At 33.2% G+C, this 23,195-nt stretch overlaps 3 protein-coding genes across 5 annotated transcripts; all 3 read left to right on the forward strand.

The window, feature by feature from the left end:
* Positions 1–979: 979 nt before the first annotated feature.
* On the forward strand, positions 980–4,919 carry LOC101220510 (surfeit locus protein 2). Its single transcript, XM_004141069.3, has 5 exons — positions 980–1,305; positions 1,752–1,849; positions 2,006–2,290; positions 4,280–4,367; positions 4,484–4,919. The coding sequence occupies exons 1-5, from the start codon at positions 1,061–1,063 to the stop codon at positions 4,560–4,562; spliced, it is 795 nt and encodes a 264-aa protein (XP_004141117.1). The 5' UTR covers positions 980–1,060; the 3' UTR covers positions 4,563–4,919.
* Positions 4,920–12,193: 7,274 nt separating this feature from the next.
* Positions 12,194–16,840, forward strand: LOC101220752 (E3 ubiquitin-protein ligase RGLG1). 3 transcript variants are annotated; one of them, XM_011654006.2, is made up of 11 exons: positions 12,194–12,533; positions 13,248–13,564; positions 13,825–14,050; positions 14,141–14,254; positions 14,346–14,443; positions 15,021–15,100; positions 15,183–15,288; positions 15,403–15,530; positions 15,631–15,844; positions 16,236–16,292; positions 16,373–16,840. In XM_011654006.2, the coding sequence occupies exons 2-11, from the start codon at positions 13,298–13,300 to the stop codon at positions 16,451–16,453; spliced, it is 1,371 nt and encodes a 456-aa protein (XP_011652308.1). In that variant the 5' UTR covers positions 12,194–12,533; positions 13,248–13,297; the 3' UTR covers positions 16,454–16,840. The 3 variants fall into 3 exon arrangements, with proteins under 3 accessions (XP_011652308.1, XP_031739265.1, XP_011652307.1); XM_031883405.1 differs by lacking the exon at positions 12,194–12,533 and adding an exon at positions 12,575–12,723; XM_011654005.2 differs by lacking the exon at positions 12,194–12,533 and having other exon boundaries at positions 12,790–13,564.
* An 897-nt stretch (positions 16,841–17,737) lies between these two features.
* On the forward strand, positions 17,738–22,359 carry LOC101221217 (pentatricopeptide repeat-containing protein At4g35850, mitochondrial). The gene is made up of 13 exons (XM_004141072.3): positions 17,738–17,894; positions 17,989–18,127; positions 18,235–18,397; positions 18,504–18,569; positions 18,677–18,774; positions 18,951–19,068; positions 19,154–19,363; positions 19,642–19,718; positions 20,594–20,687; positions 21,011–21,076; positions 21,157–21,234; positions 21,374–21,475; positions 21,959–22,359. The coding sequence occupies exons 1-13, from the start codon at positions 17,870–17,872 to the stop codon at positions 22,049–22,051; spliced, it is 1,329 nt and encodes a 442-aa protein (XP_004141120.1). The 5' UTR covers positions 17,738–17,869; the 3' UTR covers positions 22,052–22,359.
* Positions 22,360–23,195: the final 836 nt, after the last annotated feature.

Below are 23,195 nucleotides of genomic sequence, written 5' to 3' on the forward strand. Positions count from 1 at the left end.
TCTCATATTATTGCAAGTGTGGGCTTGTGGTAGATTTCCTACCACTGCACCACAATGCAAATCAACCTCTAATGAATATGTTGGATGCCCACTTAGTGCTTGGTGAGTATTTTGTTTACCTAGTTGTTTTATATTGCAATACTAAATAACTAGATTCTCATTCACTCAACCGATGGAGTGGTTCTTTAACTGCCACCAAGGTATCCACACATGTACTAAGCAGTAAAATTGTTTGGAAATATTTAAAAAATAACCATTTTTTTTATCTCATGATATATTTGAATAGACATTTGTGGCCATAGATGTCTATTATGATAGAAAATACAAATTTATTTATATGAGTTAAAAAAATAAAAAATTATGACAAAAAAAAATTAAAAAATAACAACTAATATAACATTAATGAAATGTGCTTTAAATTTGTTATTTTTCTAATTTTAAAAATATAAGTGACATTAGTTCTATTATCATAAATTATTTTTGCTATGGTTGCAAAACTCCAAAAAAAAAAAAATGTTTGCTAACAAATATGTCAATAATAACTCTATCGACTAGATTAATGTTTATTTTAATGGTTTATTTACACTGTTTTCATATATAAGTAGATTTCAATAATATTTTTGAACCACTGAGACAATAAAACAACATTAGAAGATAAACACGAGTTCATATTGATATATATATTTTTTTTGTTAATGTGTGAGTGTTCATATTAGCATCTTGAATAACTTTTTGGGATCATTTATTCAATCTTACAACATTTGAACGTGGGAATCAAATTAGAACGTAATTTGTTGGAAATTACGGCTAAAAAATCTAGATATTAAAAGAATAGAAAATGTTATAGTTTCAGTTAAGAAATTAGAGGTTGAAATCTCACCTTACATGTTGTTAACCTCCGAAAAATGTATTAAAAATTATCAAAATATGATAAAAATATTTGTAAAATATCTAATTTTAGTTTGCTATAAAACAAACTTATAATAGTTTTTTTTGTTAAAGCAACCTATTCGAGCAAAACCCACCCGATATCACTTATCCCACAAATCAAAACCCATCAATGTCGACGAGTACCGCCGAGGAGACTGCGGCGGCGACGGTGGAAGGGGTGGACCTTCTAGGGCAACCGACCTTCACGGAGCTCGACAATGGTCGCTTCCGGTGCGTTGAGACTGGTCACGAACTTGTTGGCAAGGATAAGGACTCTTATTCTCGGACCAAGCGCTGCCGTCTTGGCCTTATCGATCTCGCTTTGTCCCGTCGGAAAGCTCCTCTCAATATGTTTGAGCAGGACCCTCTCTCTCGGTACTCTAAACTTTTTTCGTTTATGTGCATACAATTCATTATCATCATACTTGGAGATTTGTAATATGAGAAATGTTTAGCTCGGTGAACCGGTTGATTTCTTGATCTCCGTGGAAATTAATAGGAATTTCATTGGAATATAGCTTTTGGTTGATGGGTTGTTTGCAGCTTGAGAATTGATAATGTTATGATGAAGTCAAAGTCGAGTAGAGTAGTGTTTATTTGGTTGCTGTTGGTGATTTAATGAGCTTCAATGTGAGCTCCATTAACTTGGAAGTTGGTGATTTTGGTCTAATTGAGTTTGAAATTTGTCTTTTCTTGGTATTTGAGCTGTAGTTATTTAGGTATTTTGGACTGATTTTCCCTTTCTTGTCAGTTATTTCATGTTCAGTTGGAAATCAATGGATCAATGGCATTGGCTTATATTATTATTATTTGTTCTGCAGTTCGAAGCTAAAATGTAAACTGACTGGTGATACGATCAACAAAACAGAGGAACATATATGGAAGCACATTAACGGCAAACGATTCCTCAACAAATTAGGTTTGTACTTCTCAGTTTACATGGATTTTTTATTGTAATCTTTTATTCTTACCGATGATGTGCTCATGACAAGTTCTGATCTCGTTATGCTCAAGAGACAAATTGCATGCTGGTTGGTGCTATTAAGTGTTGACAAAGTTTGTATTGTAATTGTAGAGCAAAAGGAGTCAGAGAAAGAGTTAATGGCTAAATCAGGAGAGCAGCAAAGCAAGAAGAAGGCCGCCAAGGCGTTGAAACCAAGTTCAGAAAATTCAAAGAAGAAGAAGAAGAAGGAACAGGAGGAGACTATTTCTGAAGCCCAGGAATGCAATGGGGAAAGTAATGCAGAGGACGCCTTCTGGATGCCTCCAGTAGGGCAACGCTGGGATAATGACAATGGAGGAGACCGATGGGCTTCAGGATCAGATTCAGAGCATGAAAGTGATAAAATCATTGCAATGGGTATGTTGTCAATTTTGCAAACTTCACATTATGTTTACTTTTACCTTTTCATTTAAGTCACAAGCATGCTAACGAGGAAATGTAGTAGCTCATTGAATGCAAAATCTGGAATGAGTTGGGTAGTATGACATGAAGTGTGAACCTGATGTATATTAAAATATGGTTTAAACCTTTATATGTTACTCTCTCGTTGTTTTCTTTTACATAGTAACACTTGTAATTACTTGTAGTTAGTTACTTTCTGTTTAGTAATTGCAGATGTTATAGTTAATCATAGTTGTTAGTTAGTTTGGAGCTGGTTATCTTTTGTACATATATTTAAAGGGGACTTCTATTATTGAACTAATAAGAGCTAAGTATTCCCTTTAATTGTGAAACTTTCACGGTAAAGCAGGGAGTTAGATTGGGGTTAATGGTTGTGGTAGAGAGATCTTGGGAGTTCTTTCTTGGGTTTGGTTTCTGACTTATGGGATTTGGTTTGGGTTAGGTTGCTTGTCTTTTGGCTGTTTGGATATCTCCTATGCATTTAAAAGGTAGGAACCTGTGTTTAGTAAGGAGATCCAAGATTTATTGATTGAGTTTCTGATATAGCTCTATTGGTCAACCATCAAAAGATTTGTTTAAGTTACCCTGTGGGGTGGGAAGGGTTACATTCTTTGGGTATTGGTGGAGTTCTTTGGTGATTTTAAAGATGGCTCTCTCCTTGTATGGATGGAAAGCCATGATTTTCAAGATCTGATAGAGCACTGGTGACTAACCAATTATTTTAGACCTCTGAGAGATTTTGTTACTTGTCTGCCACATGATGAGATTTCAGTTGCTACACTGAGCATTATGCTATTGATGTTCCAGCATAGAATGTTGATAAATCAATTAGGGACCCTTGTAATTCTATTAAAGCATGTTTTATTGCCGAGTCATAGAATATATTTCCAGCATTTAGGGAGCTTGAGCTTTTCATAGAATATATTTCCAGCAGTTAGGTTGAGCTTTTCCTGCACTGTTATTTGTTTCTTCTGCTGGGGAGCTATGCACGTGTCTAATTTCTTCAGCATGGAATTCAGTTTCCCCTTCGTCTACTTCCTCTTCTACGTTGGCCTCCACTTTGGGGTGGGTGGTTTTTGGCTACATGATTTTGCTGTTGATGAGCAGAATTGTGTCATTCCCCTTTTGCTAACTTGCAGATCTCCTTCCCACCAAGGAGAAGGGATCATAACATGTAGGATCCAATCCAGGCTTTTGTTGCCCATGATTAGGTAGGGTTGTACGTAAAACCTCTATCAATCAAATCAATTGAAAGTGAAGTGCGGGGCATTTGGTCCACCGAGTGGAGTTAATAAGTATGAAGTTAATATGTTGGAGTTAGTAAGTTTGTGTTTGGGGTAAGATGAGTTCTTAGATAATTATGAAAAGTAGATTAAGAGGGGAGTTGTTTCTTAAGAAGTTGGATAGGAAACAATTACATTGATTGATTGTAAACAAATTAGATCAATGGACTTCTTTTTCTTGGTAGAAAACAATTACTTGATTGATTGATTCAATGAAACGATATGAAAAGAATCCGTCTATAAAGATTACAAAAGATTTCAGGAACGTAAACATTATTAATTTTAGTATAGGGGTGATCCTACCAAGAATTCGAGCTAAGTGGAAGCTTAGCCCAAGTCTTGGGTTCAAGCCTCTAGGTAGAATGTAAAAAGTGAGAAGAACTCTTTTTGTCTATCGGAGGTTGTTGATGCATGCAAAATTTTCATTCAAGGAGTTGACCTGATGCTGCAGATATATTAAAGAAAGAACACAACTCTTTTGAAGCTTGTGGAAACTGCTCACTTTCTTTGTTTTGATGCATTACTGTCTAAACGTCTAACCGGTTGGATGACAAATAATTTTTCACCCAACCCATAGGATCTCGTGTCTACAATATCTTGATTGGCTTTTTTATGGAGTAAAAATTTTACTTTACTGAAATTGGTTTTCTTTCCTCTTCAGATGACAAGGATGATAAAGATGAACACGGTGGAAACAAGTCAGATGAAGATAAACACCATGAAAAAGAGTCAGATGAATTGTCTAAGCAGTATGTAAAAGAAACCGTTAGCTTACACATGCATCACTTTTCTCAGTCTATCCCAAATTATGTCAACTTGTCAAGTCCCATGTTGATTGTGTACTTACTGAATGTGTTGATCACAGGACCAAAAGAATGTCCATAGAGATTGGACCCAGCAGTTTTGCTTCAAGAAAGAAGAAGAGTAAGAAAAGCTCTACGTGAACAATATTTCTTCAACAAGCATCCCCAACAATCCAACTATATCCAGGTTGCTTAGGCATGCACAGATGCCTCCGCTCGCTATTTCCGATATGCTGCATCTTTCATTGGTGCCGAATTTTCCAGCTTTAGCTTCTGCTTATTTAATCACCTTTGTTTTATCATCTTCCTTAAGGTTTTTGCTCTTCTTAGCTTTAGCCTGATTTTCTTGATAGCTTTCTTATACAAGCAAATTGCATGGTTGTTGAGCAGGCTTCAGTTTGGCTCTCTTCCTCCTTTTGTAGAATTAGATAATAGACTGGTCCATAATATTCATCACATTTCAAATTGATTCTTAATATCCCTTTATTTTAGTTCCAATTTCTTTTCCCCGAGAAAATAAATATTTCTTAATTTTAGATTAAAGATGAATTGGGAATTCTGTCTGATAAATATTTTGCTCGGATCGATTGGCTTTTTAAAAAGCACGAATTTGAACCAAAGAAACTTGCGTCAAACATATAGTTGTATGCTAGTAAATAACAATGACTAAGAATTGAGATAGATTGGGCCGTTTGGTTTGTGGGTGAAGAGGGTGGGAATGGGTATGGGCTTACAAAGTCCACGTTGGGTTGACGAGTATTTTATTTTTACCCTGGAAGAAATATTTTTCAGAGTTTATTATTCATCACGATTTACAATCTCATCAATAATCAAAGGTTTGTGATTCCTTTCCTCATGCTTGGGTGATCTCGATGAATTTTGCCTTGAGTCTCAAATCGAAATCATCTTGTTTTTCATCTTGGGGTAACTTTGCCTTAGTTTTAAAATTTAAATAATTTGTTTTCATTTCGGAACATCTAGTACAACTTTGTTTCGAGTTTTAAAACATTTTTCTTCTGTTTTTCATCTTGGTGCATTTTAGAGGAACTTTGCCTCTTAGTTATTTATTTATCCTCTTAAGTTCTTAATATCATATCCTCTTAAGTTCTTAATATCATTTCCATGCGCAGCCAAACAAGTAGGGAATAAATGATGACTAAGAATTATAATCAAGGATATCTGCTTTTGGCTATGCATGGTAAAATTAATTGATAAACAATAAATCTAATTGAAAAGTTTGAGAAAAACTAATTATTTAACAATTAAATAATAATATTAATTAAATTATTATAAATTTGATGGATTTATATAACCATGATCAAATATTTCATAATTCTAATTAATTAATTATAAAACTATTAATAATAATTATCATTAACTAATTACAAATATAATCAATTAATTGATAGTTTATTTATTGCATCAATTCTTTACCATTTATTTAAAAATAGATATGAGTATATGTGTATATAATAAACTAATTTATTAAACTAAAATAAAAGGTATATATATATTAAATTAGGGTAGTTAAACGCTAAGGTAGTTTTATAAACCACAAATTTAATTTTAATATAACTAATTTCAATAATATAAAAATAGAAAAATGTATTAAAAGAAAAAAGAGTAGGGAGAGTAAGAAAAATTCATCATTTTGTATGAGTATAGTTAATGAACATAAAAGATACATAAAAATAGTTTTGATTTTATACCAAAGAAGGAAATGGTTACAGTCATATTCATTTCCACCCTTATTCTTCCCTTAATCCAAATGGTCCCGGAAGGATTAAGAAGAGTTTAAGAGACGTAGAATTTTCCCTCATTCGTCTACCTTTTGAGTTTATGAAACTAGCAATGAAGATGAGATGTGTAATCACTTATTATGACTTGCAATAATGAAATTAAGTAAAAAGCGTAAATTGTAGTTCGTTGGTACATTTTCACGTTAAAAGATCTAGATAATAAAGAAATGTAATAATATGTAGAATCAATTTAGACATGAACTCTAATATCTTTTTATCATCAAAATATATAGAAATTTAAACAAATCAATTGGCAATTATTGTAATTTAAATGTTCGAGATTTTATACATAGTATTTAATATTTGATAACTAGGTTTAATAGATTTATAAGTTAAATTGCCATTAATAATGAACATTACTTTTTTACCACTTTAGATTTTATCTTTATTATTAGGTTTCAAAATTGTATAGTTTTATTATTGTGTTTTCTTTCTATTTAGTACCTAAAATTTTAAAATTATAGCATATATATAATTAGGTCGACACCAATTTTTACCACTATAGGCAATTAATTATAAATTATAAAATTGTAATTACTTTTAATTAATTAATTTATAGTTTAAGTCAAATATGAAAATAAGAATTAGCAATGTATTGAAGTAAAAATAAATGTAAGATATTGAAATATGAGTACCAAACAAAAACAAAATTTAAAATTTACAAGTAAAAAAGCACCCTTTTGTAATCTTAATCTAAGAGTAAAATAATGAGAAGCACCCTTTTATAAGTAAAATAATTCCTTAATCTAAGAGGAATTAAGCTTAAAATTAACTTATAAAGTTAAAGATATATCATTAAGGACTAAATAATAATTAGACCCAAAACTTATGATCATAAAAACTTAACATCGAAATTAGATAAAACGATATGTAAGAACGACGTCGTGTTGGCCTTCTTCATCTTTCATCCCGCGTCGTCCCGTCTGACTCTGAACTTCTCAGTCAGCCCACCGACGGTTCGGTTAAGTGATTCTCCACCGCACCGATTGCCGGAATTTTTATCACATTTTGTATGGCTTTTATATCCGATCTAATGGCTTTCGCTTTTCATCTCTTCCTCTCAAATAAAATCCTACGAACTCGCCGCCATCCTCTTCTTCTCCGGTTTCTCCACTTGCTACTCCGCTACTTGCTCTAAGTTGAGAGTGTAGGTGAGAGCAGTGGATATTTTGATTCTGAAGTTGCGAAAATACTAATGGCAAAAATGATCATAATTGATAAATTGCCTCTCAAGTTTGTGGAAGATGAAGGGTTTAGAAGGTTTTTGGAGCAAACTTTGTGTAAATATGTTCCACAGTTTGTCATTCCCTCTCAACCTACATTAGCTAAGTATATATTGAAAATATACTCGAGTGAGAAGAATCCCTGAGGAACATTTTTGTGGAACAAAGTCTTAGAATTTCTCTCACAGTTGATACGTGGACGTCGGATCATGATATGAACTATATAGTTCTTACTGCACATTTCATTGATGTCAATTGGAGAATGCAGAAGAAGATTCTTAACTTTTGTCCAATTGAGAGTCTCGATGGAGGGAGGGACTATTGGAAAAGGAGTAGTATCTTATTTGATGAAATGGTGTATTGAAAAAATATTGACTTTCACCATAAACGATGGTCGTTCAAATGATGCTGCCATTGCTTATTTAGTTCACCATTTCAAGAATACGTTGGTTATGGATGGTAAATTTATGCACATTAAATGTTGTGCCCACATTATTAATTTGATCGTATGTGATATCATGGAAGATTTTCATGAGTTGATATCTAAGGTTCGAAATATTGTTAGGTATGTGAGATCTACTCCTGAACGATTTAGGATCTTCAAAAAATGTATTGCAGAGCAGAACTTATCTAGCCAGAGTGCCGTGTGCCTTGATTTTCCAAATATGTGGGACTATACCTACTTGATGCTTGAGGGAGCAGAGAAGTTTGAAAAAGCATTTGAAAGACTAAAGATCTATGAGAAGGCTTTTTTGGAAGAGGATATTCCCACTAGCAAAGATTGGGAGGTTGTCAGAACACTTGTTCCATTTTTATCGCTGTTTTATAAAGCGACTTTAAGACTCTCTGGTTCTCTTCACGTCCCTTCAAATGTGATCTTTGATGAGATAAGCACCATTCAAAATTACATAAAAAAGTATACTTCCAATTCTGATAATCTTGTTCTCAAAGACATGGCGACAAAAATGCAAGTGAAGTATGATAAGTATTGGGGGAGTAGTGAAAATACTAATTACTTGTTATACATTGCCGTTGTTCTAGACCCTCGTTACAAGTTGAAATTTATGGGATATTGCTTTAGTGAAATGTTTGAGGGTAGTGTGGCAAAAGAGATGTATAAGAAGGTTGAAATTTGTCGAGGTGCACACAAATTATCTCGATAATAATGCATATGAAGAAAATTTGATTTCATTTCATTTCATTTTATTGCATACACTTTCTATTGATTTATTTTCACCCTCACAAGTTGTTTCAAACTTTTGTAGGGAACATCATCAAACTCTTTACCGTGCAAATTTTGAGTCGTTGAAACCCATTTTTCTAGTAGTGAACACCCCATGTGCAGATGAGGTTTTGGTTGTGAATGATGATGAAAATGTGGATGTATCACTATCAAATTCCACTACAAAAGATCAAAACAGTAGGAAGTGAAAAGGTAACATGATGATCCTTATGCGAAGTGCAAATACTTCAGGTGCGTCATATACTAGTCTTTCAAATAGAGATGGGATGGAAAATGTGGAAGCACATCCTGAGAACTATTCCGATAACGATAAGTATCCTTTTCGTAGCTCTTGTTTGAATAAAGCATATGAAGAGAGTGTGATTTTTGAAAGTGTGCGGCCGATGTAGGAGAGAATTCAAAATCATTAGGCTCATCACTCAGTTGAGGTGTTTTTGATGCAAAAGTTGCCAGAGTTCCAATAGCAAAAATGATCATAATTGATAAATTGCTCCTCAAGTATGTGGAGGAGGAAGGGTTTAGAAGGTTTATGGGGCAGATTGTGTGTGAATTTGCTCCAAGGTTTGAAATTCCCTCCCTACCCATAATAGCTATGAATATATTGGAAATATAGAAAAGAAGAGAAACAATTTGAAAAACATTATTTTTGGTGAACAAGGTCCTAGAGTTTCTCTCACAGTCAATACTTGGACATCAGATGAAGATATGAACTATATAGTTCTTATTGCACATTTCATTGACGACTATTCGAAAATGCAGAAGAGGATTCAGTATGTCCATTGTGAATAACCGAGGAGAGGTTATAGGAAGCAGAGTTAAAAAATGTTTGAAACAGTGGGGTACAAAAGTTGAAGATGTTTTAAGAGAATTATTTAATGAGTACAGTATGTCCATTGTCAAAAACTATTCATCTACGTACTCCTATCATGGCCCATAATTCAAATACCGGAGAAAGTTCTCAAAATGATTCAGAGTCCTGTTTCAAGGACTATATTGATGAATGGGAGAAAGAGTTTGAAATTGAAGAGGCAGCTACAGAGATAGAAAGATACTTCTTGGAGCCACTTGAGAAACGAGAAATTTTTGACGTATTAAAACGGTGGGAAAATAATTGTTAGAGATTCAATGTTCTTAGTAAAATCGCTCGAGAAATGTTAGCGATTCCAGTAGTATCCACTGTTGCTTCTAAATCTGCATGTAGTTATAGTTGAAGAGTGGCAGATTCTTTGTGTTTTACATCCACTCCAAATTTAGTTGATGGTCTTGTATATGCTTGTACAATTGGCTAAAAAAGGATGCTACTACGAGTATTGATCTTCAAAAACAGCTCGAGGACGTTATTCGTATGGAAGAAAGTAAGGAAATTTTAGCTTATGATCATGTGTACTAGGGTGTTATCAAGCTTGAAGGGGAAGAAGCATCGACCATGGAGGTGGGCTCAATGCTTCATCAAAAAGATGACTAGGAAGTAAGTGGTTTAACTATGAACTCTTTAAGACTTGTTCTTTTGTTTGTTGAAGTTCTTGATGATGGACTACTGTACTTTGTGAATTGTCAGACTTCATTTTCAAGTTTTCAACCATATCCTTGATGTGATCCTTCTTCATTTTGCATGCGAACGGTTTGATGGACGTGAATATTTTGTTAGTACATGTTCCGAATATGTGTTTTCTAATCCAAATAATTAAAAATTTATCCGAGGTGGTTATAATAATAAGTTAATAGTTTTACAGCAGATATAATCTCAATAACTAACTAAGAAATCGTGTATTCAGTCTATGTGGTCACCTACTTTGATGTACGAAATTTTTGAGTTTGTAACTAGCAAATACTTTCTTGCAAGGATGATAAAAGTCAATTTTTGCGATGCATTTTTACAAGGGTTCTTACGTTCTTAGTCCATGCAAAGATAACATACAAAAAGGACATTAAATCAAATCAATTTTTAAAAATGAAAAGAACAAAAACACAAACAAAAAACATCCGGGTTAGGTATTTGATTTGGTATTATTTCGTACGACATGTTTTTCACTTATTTATTTAGTCTTCTATTTTTTTTTACAATAAGTAATAGACGAGTGATTTTGATAGATATTGGTAGAATATATAAATTTTGAAATTTTAGTATATTTATAAATATATTCTTTTAGCATATTTGTCATTTGCAGTAATGTAATCTATTCATTTTCTAATACGATTGGATTGAAAAATGGTATAATTGTTTTACGACTTTGATTGATAACAACAAACTTAAATAAAAACGTGAGTGAGTTGTTGTAGTTGTCAATTTTTTAGTAAAAAGATGACTAATTCACTCTCTTTTATATTAAGTAGGTGACCTTTCTATTTTTATTATAAGCAAGTAGACAATTCAAATCCTTTAAAATTTACCTAATACATATTTAATATAAACATTTTGATTTTGTTGATTGGATTTGTATTCTCTTTTCTATGAACAAAAAAGATGAAGAATAATGGGTCAAACTTGATTTCGTAATTATATGATGACATTAATCTTGAAAATAATTAACTAGAAAACAAAACTTGAGGATGAGATTTTGCTTGTTTGTTAAGTATGGATGAGAAGCAATATAATCCACGTAACCCTTTGCTTAGTTGGCTAAGCATGCATCACTTCACATGACACGTCCCTTCCACGCCTTCTGTGTTGCCATTGCTTTCTTCCCAACTGGATCATATTTTGTTGGAATAATTCAATACATATCATTATGGATTTCCAAAAAGTGGATTTGCAAAACACTTTCTAATAATATGAATTAGAGAAAATAATATTCTCTTTATTTACATTCATAAATTTATTCTATTAAGTAGGGAGAAAACTAAGTTGATATTAGTAAATTATATATTAAGAGTATGTTGACGTCACACACCATAAATATAAAAGTAGATTAAGGTAAAATATTTATATTAATGTTCAGTATAAGTTTGTATTCACATTTTGTTAAAACTCTATTTATCGGATTATAATTTATTTAGACTATTTTATTTCACTTCATTTTTTAAAATTTCCAAATCTATTTTTTTAACTTTCTAAACATTCTCATTTGAGAGAGAATTTTTAAATTTTTATGATGAAAATTTAATTTTACTTTTAAAATATTAGAATTGAGTGATTATTTATTAGCATTAAAATGGAGAAATAAATTGAGGTAAGTGAGAAAAATAAAATACTAAAATCTGATGTGGATAAAAAGAAAAATAGCTTCACAAAAAAGTAAACTATAACAACCAACAAATCATATATTATATTACATATAAAAGAACTTATTTTATTGTGGGTTACACAATTACTTTATAATATATAAAGAAAGTATAGTTTTGATACCATATGATATGATATGATATGAGATGATATGACATTGTATTTATTTATCTAATTTAATAAGTGACGTGCCGTTACATTTATAATTAACATGAAAGTGATTAATTATAGAGATTCTTTTTTCTTTTTCTTTTTCTTTATTTGAAAGAACAATCAGGAAGATCCCGTTGTCCATTCAAACAAATGGCGAAACTCATTGGATTCCATTGAAAATAAATTTCTTTTCCGTTCTCAAAAGTCTTCAAATCCCACTAATTTCAGGCAATAATTCAGCATTTCTTTGCTGTGGAACCCCACTTTAATGCTAAATCAAGGAATCGTTTTACCAGATTAACAAATTTCAAGATTCCCGTTCGAACAAACAAGTCAAAAATCTGTTCCACTTCCCAATTTTCTTTTTCCGATTTGATTTTATTGTCTTCCTTGTGCATTTCTCTTTTGAAGTGGATTGTAATTTTGTCAATTGCCCAAAAGAAGAAGCAATTTGGAGAAATGGAAACGATGGTACGGATTTCGTTTTCGTGCCTTTTCGAGATGCTTTGCAGCTTTTTAAGCGGTTTCTAGGAACTGGGGGTTGAAGGAGAATCTTGTTCATTTTTATTTTTCTTCTGGGTTATGGGGTTTTTAAATGGCGTTTGTTAGTTTTAGGAGTCTGCCACAGATTTGAAGTGATCGGGTTTTTGGTTTGCAACTTGTGAGTTCGGAAATTACTCAGCTTTTTTTTGTTTGTGATCATGATTGGAAGTTGTCAAATGGGTTGAATGTTTTGAATGTTGAAGTTGAAAATATTTAAAAGTCAAGTGAAATCGTGTTGTTTATTAGGATCTTGGATCTCTTTTCTCTTTCGTAAATGTTTTTTCCTCGTGAGAATGCATTTATATTTTGAGAACGTTGCAAATTCATTTCCATTCTTCAGCCATTTTTGACAGACGGCGGCTCTATCTTGTTTGAATGTTCCTTGTTTTCATACCTTCGTTTGGTTGTTTCTTCTCTTAGTCGGTAAAGAAGCGTGTCGTAATTGAATACACAGCTTGCTATTTTTTCTTTTAAATATAAAGCTTGAGATCTTTTCTAAAACTTCATTTGCAAGAGAGAATAATTTATACCCTTTGGCTTGCTGAACTGCTATTTCATCCTTTTGGATATACGGGTATCTGCCTTTTAGCTGAGGATTTTGGTTTATTTAGGCTGATTTTATTGCCTTTATTTGTTCATCAGACAAGAAGAGGTTCTTAAGTTTCGGAAGAATTTGATAGAGTTTGAAATTCATGGGGGCTGCGAATTCAAGGGAGGAACCTTCGGTTTCATCGTCATGGAATGGTGCATATGGCCAATCCCCCCCTTATGCTCAGGAAGCATATGCTCCATCCCCATATGGTCAAGCAAGTCAGAGTTATGTGCCACAGCAATCATTTTCCTCGCCACAGTATCACCCTCCTGAAAACTACCATGGTGGTGCTGCTGCTGCTGATAATCGTAAAAAATTTGATAGAAGATACTCAAGAATTGCTGACAACTACAAATCCTTGGAGGAGGTATGATAAAATGGAATGTTTCGAATGGGGGAGTTTTCTTTAAATATTAAATTTACGTTTAACTGCAAGAATATAATGTTAATTAGTTGATAGCCATTGTTTAAGAGTTCGTTTTTTTCCTACCTGACATGTTCTTCGCTTGATGTAGCTGTTAGGGTGAAAGTAGTGTTATTTTTTGTGTTATAAGAAGATGGACACATGCTTTTTCATAACTATGTTCTGCAAACTTCAAATAATGAGGTGAAACTTGTTGTCGATAGGTAACAGAAGCTCTTGCTCGTGCTGGGCTTGAGTCGTCCAATCTCATTATTGGGATTGATTTCACAAAGAGCAATGAGTGGACCGGTGCAAGATCCTTTAACAAACGAAGTCTTCATGACATCAGAAATGGCCCCAATCCATATGAACAAGCCATATCCATTGTTGGAAAAACGTTGTCTGCTTTTGACGATGATAATTTGATTCCGTGCTTTGGATTTGGAGATGGTAAATTCTTGAATTTTCCTCGTTGGATTTACTTTTCTCTTTCGAACTTCCAAGACTTCTCATACTACAAATTTCTCATGTAATTTGCAGCATCTACACATGATCAAGATGTCTTTGGTTTCTATCCAGAAGGGAGATTTTGTGACGGATTTGAGGACGTTTTGAATCGTTATAGAGAAATTGTTCCCCATCTACGTCTTGCAGGTTCTAGAACAAACATACTCATTCTTGTATTTCATAAAATTATTTCGTACATGTAATGGTTCTTATGAGGTCGTTTATTATTATATAACAGGACCAACTTCATTTGCACCTGTTATTGAGATGGCAACATCAATTGTGGATAAGAGTGGTGGTCAGTATCACGTTCTGTTGATAATTGCCGATGGACAGGTACTAATACAGTTCAAAATAGTTTACCATTTTTCTTTGATAGTAAAAAATGATGGTAAAAAAATGATAATATACAAGGGCACACAAAAAACCGCGAATGCACAGGAAAGAACATCCCACTAAAAAAAGGGACTTCAACTATGTAAATGGTGTCTATCGAATCAATAATCTTTACCATAGAGACTATTTAGTAGGATTTTATCAAACCGTAGAGATTAAATTCTAATTATAAATCATATGGACTAAATTCTCACTTTCTCCAACCTCCAAGGACTAAATTTACAATTTAATGTTTTTCTTTGAAAAAAACAGAAGGAAAAAAACTCAACAATTAGCCGTAAAGAAAGCTTTTTAGATTTATGATCTCATTGATAGAGAAAGATGATTAAATTTGGACATTTGAAATTGAAGGGACTAAAATCCAAGTATAGGACACAAATGGAGTTGTAACCCACAAAAAAAGGATAAAGAAAAAAAGTAAAAAGAAACTCATTTTGATTGAGAATTCACATGTGATATAGCAAGATATCTGTTCTGTTCCTGTATCTTGTACTGAAATGTAAAATAAATATCTCAGGTGACTAGAAGTGTGGACACTGAGCATGGGAGGCTAAGTCCACAAGAAAAGAAAACAGTTGATGCCATTGTGGCAGCAAGGTGAGCATAGGATTTATGCGGTATACTTTTTAGTTATAACACTCTGAACAGTTTGTAATAATTTTATTTGTTTTCATTTCAGCAATTTCCCTCTTTCAATTATTTTAGTTGGTGTTGGGGATGGACCATGGGACACAATGAGAGAATTCGATGACAACATCCCTGCTCGTGCCTTCGATAATTTTCAGGTAAGCAGAGGTGCTTTGTTGCCTTTTTTTATAAACAAAGATATGCTTGCTTATCCTATGACTGGAAATTTAAGATACGTTATCTTTTTCTTTTTTTGGTCCGCATCTCTTTAGTTTGTGAATTTTACCGCAATCATGTCAAAGAACGTTCCCCAGCCCCGGAAGGAAACAGAATTTGCACTTGCCGCTCTTATGGAGATTCCTTCTCAATATAAAGCCACCTTGGAACTTAATCTACTGGGGTAAGAAGCGTTTATTCCCTTAGTTATTTTAGTAGGAGATATTTTAAAAAGGGAATCATCATCTTTATTGCCACAATCACTTTATTCATTCTTATCGCAGGACTCGGAAAGGCAGTGCTCCCCAAAAGATTCCACTTCCTCCACCTGTTCCAGCATCTTTCAGCACACCAAAACCTCCTCAATTCTACAATTATGAGCCAAGTGTGCCTCCGTATCCTGGGAATAATAATCCGATCGAAACTGTTCGTTCTATTGGGAATAATAATCCGATCGAAACTGTTCGTTCGGTTGATCTTTCATCATACGATGACAAGGTAACACTTTGTTTTTCATGATGTGTATTTGTTTGAGCACTGCCCCAATGTGACTATGACTGTTGTGACTAGTTCTTTTTGTGTAAAGTCAGTTTTGGATGTTTCTTAGAGCAGCGAAAAGTTCCTAAAAGATCAGTTAGATTATTTGAAGTCATTAGAAATTCTGAAAGTAGTTCATTTATGTATAAGATCAACTGGTGAAATGCATTATAACCTCAACCTAATAGGTCGGAGTTCACTCCAAATAGAAACGTTGCACTTAAAAGGTATTTTTATCAAAAGAAATGTCAAAATTCATAAGACGCTTGTATGTTGACATTATCATGTCCATTTTCATTGTTCCTTTTTGAGAGTTTTTATCAATAACAAAAGCTTGTTTTTCTTCTCACAGTTGTGCGGCATTTGCCTCAGTAACCCAAAGGACTTGGCATTTGGCTGTGGACATCAGGTATTCTTCTGCCCTTCAAGTTCAAAACTATTACTAAAATTTAGATTCTTTACACTCACAAATGCGCTCGTCAACCACAGACTTGTGCCGAATGTGGACAGGATCTTCAAATATGCCCGTTCTGTCGGAGTTCAATCCACACACGGTTAAAGCTCTACTGATCAAGTCTCAACTTGCAACCGAGCCATACTAGTCGAAACAATCGTGAAAGTTGGTGATTTGGTACAGGCATATCACTTACGACGTCAAACAGTATATTTGCCCTGTAGATGTGAAAATGTAGGCTACCAATTCTATTCATACCTTTTATTACTGAAGGATTTTTTTTTTCCTTCAAAGTTTGATGGTTTTGAGTCTTCTTTTTAGTCCAGTAGCCAAACCTTTCTTTGCTATTTATGTACAAAGGTGAAGAGGTGTTGTAAATGAACTTTGGCCACTGGAATTTGATTCTATTCTTTCTTCAATTTATCTATCCACATGTCTTTTTGTACATAAGAAAACATATAATGCAGTGTAATGTTATAAGTATACTTTCTGCTTCTTTTGTTTTTTGTTTTGTTGTAATTCTTTACTTTCTTTTATTTATATAAATGGAAACTAAGAAGAAAAAAAGTGATGTGTATATCTTCAAGAATAATAATTGTGCATTTTGGCAATACTCTTTTGCCACATTTGTGTTGGAGAAATCATCAAGGGTGCTCTGATATATCTAACAATTTTAGGGGAGAAATCACAATACTTTTACTGTTAAAAATCACTGAGTTCTTAAAAAATTCTTGCACCATAAACTGATAGTCCAATCCAACTAATCCCTCACTAACTAACTATGATTTAAAGTGTAAACATAAAATAACTAACACTATCGTGTGTGAGGCAGTAATACTTACGAGTGTTTTTAATATTTATTATTTTCTTACGTGATGACATGATTGTTCAAGGTGCTTGACCGATTGATGTGTTGAGGTTGTTGTGGAGCTAAGAGCATGTCATGTTTGATGTATTTCCTTTCCTATATATTTCTTCTTAGAAGAATAAAACACGTTTTACGTTGAAATCATTCCTTTTTAGAGTTATTATAGTTGAGTTATATACTAGTTTGTGTGTAGTGTATATTATTTTAGTTTGAGCTATAATATTCTGTCTAAATGAAGATTTTAAAATAGTATTTACTTGTGGTTACTATAATCTTTTGCATATTTCACGTTTCGAACGACTTGATCACGTTTTAAAAGATTCTAAAGCTCAGTTATTTTGGATTTTTATTGGAAAATGTTATCCAATATTCATAGACTTTGAAAACATTTACGTATCCGAGTTAGGATTTGGATCAAAATTGAGAATTTGAATTCGACAACGGATGGTCTTACCATCCCTTTACATCATCCCTCGCAACGGTTAAAAATTCCATTGGACCGATTTGTTGAGACAAGGCCCGTAAGCTCGACCCATCTTGCACAAAAAAAAAGCCCAACATCGTCGAACCCGCGCACAAACGCGGGAGGGTTTTGGTGAGAAGCTCGTTGGAGAAACAGAGTGAGCTCCGTTTCACTTCGCTTCGTCGATCGATTTCAGTGTCAATGAAGCTCCTTCAATCTCTCGCCGGTTTTGCTCCCTCACCATGAAGAAGTTCTTCAGTTCTTTATCCCCATTCATTATTTTTAGCTTACACCTTCCTCGTTTTTCCATTTATGTTCAGGTCAAAGCCGCTCCCTTGTCCGTTTTCTTGGACAGCGTCGATCCTTTGCTGTTTCTACGGAAGAATACAGAAAACGGAATTACGCTGATAATGTTGCCGAGTACAAAACTGTAATTGCCTCCCTCACTGCCCAGAGAAGGTCTTCTTTCTTTCGTTCTTTCTTTCTTTCTTTGATTGATTGATTTGTTGTTCTTTTTATTCGTGGGTATTTAAAATGGTTTGTTGTTCAATACATTTCTGGTTTAGGTACTTCTCATTGACGGATGTGTATGACGATATGATGTTGGATGGAGTGCAGCCTACAATGGACGTTTTCCATTTACTGATATCTGGAACCATGAAAGGCGCTCGTTTCCAGCATGCTTTTTTCTTCAGGGATGAAATGAAGGCCATGGGTTTGATTCCTGATGTAGGTAACTTCTTGAATATCAATTGAGTCTTTTTGGCCTCTTTCTATGCTTGGCTCTTTCCATTGATCATTACCTTTTTTCTGTACTTGCATATATGTTTTGCAGGTTAGTCTGTATAACATGCTGATCTCATTATGTGGTAAATGTAACAACTCTGAAGAGGCTGTCCGGGTAGGTTTCTATGTGTTTTTGAAATGTTCTTTAAGGTTGTTTTGGAAGTTCGAAGGAAAATCTGGACCCGTTTTTTAATTGTCAACTATTTTATATTTAAATTGAAGATCTTAGATGAGATGAGGAGATATGAAGTGAAGCCCAATTCACAGACGTACATCTGTCTACTTAATGCTTGTGCAGCTGCTGGTAGATTAGATCGCGTGTATGCTTCTTCTTTCACAACCTAACCTCTTATCATTCAGCCTGCAAGGATTATAGTCATGTTTATTGATCTATGTCATGTATAAATGGATGAGAGTGAAATTATCAGCAGTAAATTCACTTATTTTCTACTTGGTTGGTTTAATAGTTGTCTGGCATTTTTTATCAATATACTAGGTATACGATTGTCAGAGATATGACTTCTGCTGGCCTTGGCTTAAACAAGTTCTGCTATGCTGGACTTATAGCTGCACATATGAACAAGAAACCTGTGGCAGATGATTTTGATACTAAAGTAAAAATCATCTCAGCTGTTCTTTATGTCCTTGTTAATATGGGGTTTGTGATATATCAATACAATGCTACTTTTCTATGATTAGGTGGTTGAATTTGTTGAACGGTCAAAGGAATGGTTATCGGTCGACGCATCAAGTGTAACAGCTGAAAATTTTATGATGGGTGTTTCAGAAGAGGAATTGTACAATATTCCGACTGCTGAATATGTTCATAGACGTGGAGGATTTTTGAACAAACAATTGACTATTTATCATGTTGCTTTAAATGCTTGTGCAAATCTCAAGAATGTGAAGGTATCTGACTCATAATTTCACAATATTATTGGATAAACTTAATCGGATTAGGGTTTCTTTATTTCAGTTATGTTCTACATATATGATAGTCGAGCCATTCTGCTATTGTTAGGTCTCCTGCTATTATTTCTTACGTAGTAGATACCCTCTATTCTCCTTTATAACTTAATTTTTATCAAATGTTTTCATATATTACATGTTAACTTCCTCGTCATGTATTTTCATATAAAATACTTTTTTGTTTCTTATCAGTTTTTTGTTTCTTATAATCTAAGTAGGTTATGGAGACCATAATGGATATGTTAAAGAAGGATGGAAAAACTCCCGACGTCTACATGATAATGCAAGTTATGAGGTAAAGAGCTCAGTCCAAAAATTAAATTCTGTTGTCTATGGCTCCATGCAGTTTCTAATTAAATGTCACTGGATAGATCAATTTGATTGGACTATTGCATTGATTGCATGGGAATCACTCACAATTACCCCAGTAATTGAAAGCCAACAATTTTGTTTGATTGAGCTGGTTTTCTTTAGCTGTTCATTAGTTCGCTTCTTGTTTTGATGAGAATGACCAGGGTGATAAATTTTAAAGATCAGATTGTTATAAGATAATAACTATAAAGTTTGCGTAGATCTAATGGAACTACTGATTTGGCCTTGTTTGTGCATTTGCCTGCCATTGATCAAGCTTAATGTAATATGGTTGCAAGTTGAGTGTTTTTTTTGTATGGCTCTCGATTACACCAGTGATGGAGGCTTGTGTTGGATTGATTATATTATTGTAGAGGTTCGTGTGATCATTCAGTTTTTGTCTCTAACATGCGCTGTTTAGTAGCTTTTGTATGGGTGCTTTCTTGTATTTTCATATCCTTGTCATGTAGCTTGAATGAAAGTTGCGAGGATTGTACATCAGCACTATGTATAGGTTGCAGTCGTGTTGTTTCATTATTTTTGACATCTCATTTATAGGATTCTTGGTTATTAGAATTCCTAACCACTCAGTGATTTTTTTTTGTTCTATTGAAATTACAATGTAACCCACTCCATGTTTATTGGAAGAACTGCTAATAGTCTAATACAGATTTTCATCTAAATAGATGTGTGGAGTTTGAGGCTTAATCATAAAATTGATTATTTTGGACATAGGATGGATGAGTCAAGTCATCAATACTATTCTAGGATCTTCAATTTTATTAGTTGTTCTGTGATTTGACAGTTAACTTCTCACAGGTGCTATCTACATTCTGGAGATATTGATCGTGGTCATAAAGCTTTTGAGGAGCACTTAAATTCTGGGGGTTCTATAGCACCTGAACTCTATACAGTGAGTTTGGCCCAACTATGTTTCTGGCTTCTGCTTTTACAGCACTAAAATATTACTCCATATTAACTGTTCTTAACCAAAAAGGAGATATCTTTATATATATATATATATATGTTCTACTGTCCATCTACACGTTTTCTATTTTCTTTGGAAATTCCTGAAAATCTAGAGTGAGAGTTAACTTTTTCCAATATATTTTATCTCACTTGCAAATGAGATTGCTGTAGTATAGACACTTCAAATGAACAATACGAGAGTTTTTATTAGTAAGCATTCAAGGTAACTACTGCGGATATTTAGCAACGGTTTTTATTTGGCTGTAGACGCTTGTGGAAGGAGCCATGATTGGTTATACACCAAAGGGAATGCAATTGGCTCAAGAAACACTGGTAACTTCCAATTTCTACTGAAGTTACAATTGAAATTGAGTTAATCTTAGTAATGCGATGTTGATTATTGCTTATTGCAGGAAAACATGAATTCCAGGGGCTTTTTCTTGAACCCCAGATCAGGGAGTGAGCTCCTCCTTGCAGCTGCGGGTGAAAAGGTAGGCCGACGGTTTATTACATTTTAGTTCACAAGAGACCCTTGTGGTTAGCAATTGGCTACTCAAAATTCTTACACTTGTTACTTCGAGGTCCATATGATTCAAAAAATGTGTTTAATTTTTTCATATTACGATGCAGACTGGTGGTTATACAACTGCCAATTATATATGGGATCTCTTGCGAGCTCGAGAGATAACTCCTTTATTCCCTGCTGTGGATGCATATTACAAGGGATTGAAGGTACTTCTCTTTCCCTGATCTTTAATTCTTTTGTTATGAAATTTCTTATTCTTGGTGTTGATATTTGATAATTAATACATGCAACTTCCTTCTACTAGTAGTTGAGGTCTGGTTGAATTGAGAATTTGTCAATCCAACAACTCACTGCATTCATTTCTCTGATGTTTTTGGGTTTCTTTTGGTGACATTTTATTCCCGTGTCTTTGTGCAACTAAAGTGTAATTACAACATTTGATTTTAACCATGCCCAGTGGTAAAAAGGGAAACCGTCTCAATAAGGTAAGAGGTCATGGGTTTAATCAATGGTGACCTACCTAGGAATTAATTTTCTACTAAAGGGTCAAGTGGGTCGAGACACTCACGGATTAAAAAAAAAAATATATATCACATTTGATTTTAAACGGTGTTTGCTAGGTTAAATCAAACCTTATGTCAAGTTCTCATATCATTTGATAACGGTGACATTTGAATTTCAAAATGCAGAAACGCGAGATTCCAGAAGACGATCCTAGGCTTGTATTAGTTACTCGAATTCACGAAAACCTTCAAGCCAGATTTGGTGGTGACCGAGCATAATCTAAATCAGATTTGGTGTGTCTCCACATTGAGAATAATTTATGCTCCAATTTTAATTGATTCTTCCATCAGTTGAAGGTATGCATTATGATGGGGATCCAACGGTCTAGGGGTGCAAGCCTTGAGAATTATGTATTTTGGATAGTGAATGTGGAGATTTGATAGCAAGTTTTGAGTACTTGTTTTGGCCTAGTTTTAATATTAATTTTAGCCTAACGTTCAAAGAATTACAAGTTTGGATTCCAATTTCTTTCTTTATTTTGTGTATATTATACATAGTGGTTTTAGTTTCATTATTATTTCCAACCTTTTTTTGGTAGGGTCTATTTTGGTTCGTATATTTTTAAAATATCTATATTAGTCTCTTTTTTTATCGCTTAATAACATAATCTTAAGAATGTGTATTAGTATGTCAATGTTAACATCTTTTAAACCGCCATAATTTGATGTTAATTGAAGAAGTTTTATAGCAAAGATTACTATCTTCCATCGGTATTATTTTAAAATTTAGTGTGCAAAATAGACGTTTAAAATTTTAGTTAAAATTTATAGACTAAAATGTAATAAACTTTCACACAAGTTTTATATTAAAAATTTGTTTTACATCTCACCAATTTTGGAAATATTTATAAATATAGCAATATTTTATCGAGTTAAATTATTATTAAGAGAAATATGTGCTTTATAGACATATCTATATCTATGTATAATCAAAATACACGATTTTGATTATTTTATTTAATTTCATATTCAACAAAAATTTCAAAGAAAAAAAATTAGTTTATCTAATTGTTCTATTTATAACAAAATTTCAAAAAGAAAAAAAAAAAACTCATATGATCTAATTCTAATTCAAACAAAATCTCATTTTGTCTCATTTATAATTCATGTTAAATAACATCAATTTTCTTTATCTAATAGTTTCGATTAAATAGAAGTTTTGCTTAAAAATAATCTAATTCTAATTTTTTTTTTAAAAAAATCTCATTTTATCTAATAGTTCAATTAAACAAAAGTTTGGCTTTTCTACTTCATGTTTATATCAATGTACAAAGATTGTTTTATTTTAATCATAAAGATTTGGACATATTAATTATAATTTTTCTAAAAAACCTATTTTTTTATAATAATTATATGGATTATT

Source organism: Cucumis sativus, chromosome 3 (genome assembly GCF_000004075.3).
Source record: "Cucumis sativus cultivar 9930 chromosome 3, Cucumber_9930_V3, whole genome shotgun sequence".
Lineage (NCBI taxonomy): Eukaryota > Viridiplantae > Streptophyta > Magnoliopsida > Cucurbitales > Cucurbitaceae > Cucumis > Cucumis sativus.

Bases quoted from the DNA above. Each gene is read 5' to 3' on its own strand.
- LOC101220510 (XM_004141069.3), top strand. From the start codon at position 1,061: ATGTCGACGAGTACCGCCGAGGAGACTGCGGCGGCGACGGTGGAAGGG. The intron at 1,306-1,751 runs GTACTCTAAACT...TTTGTTCTGCAG, and splicing joins GAGCAGGACCCTCTCTCTCG to TTCGAAGCTAAAATGTAAAC. The intron at 2,291-4,279 runs GTATGTTGTCAA...TTTCCTCTTCAG, and splicing joins TGATAAAATCATTGCAATGG to ATGACAAGGATGATAAAGAT.
- LOC101220752 (XM_011654006.2), top strand. From the start codon at position 13,298: ATGGGGGCTGCGAATTCAAGGGAGGAACCTTCGGTTTCATCGTCATGG. The intron at 14,444-15,020 runs GTACTAATACAG...TAAATATCTCAG, and splicing joins TGATAATTGCCGATGGACAG to GTGACTAGAAGTGTGGACAC. The intron at 15,289-15,402 runs GTAAGCAGAGGT...GCATCTCTTTAG, and splicing joins GTGCCTTCGATAATTTTCAG to TTTGTGAATTTTACCGCAAT.
- LOC101221217 (XM_004141072.3), top strand. From the start codon at position 17,870: ATGAAGCTCCTTCAATCTCTCGCCG. The intron at 18,398-18,503 runs GTAGGTAACTTC...TATGTTTTGCAG, and splicing joins CCATGGGTTTGATTCCTGAT to GTTAGTCTGTATAACATGCT. The intron at 19,719-20,593 runs GTAAAGAGCTCA...AACTTCTCACAG, and splicing joins ATGATAATGCAAGTTATGAG to GTGCTATCTACATTCTGGAG.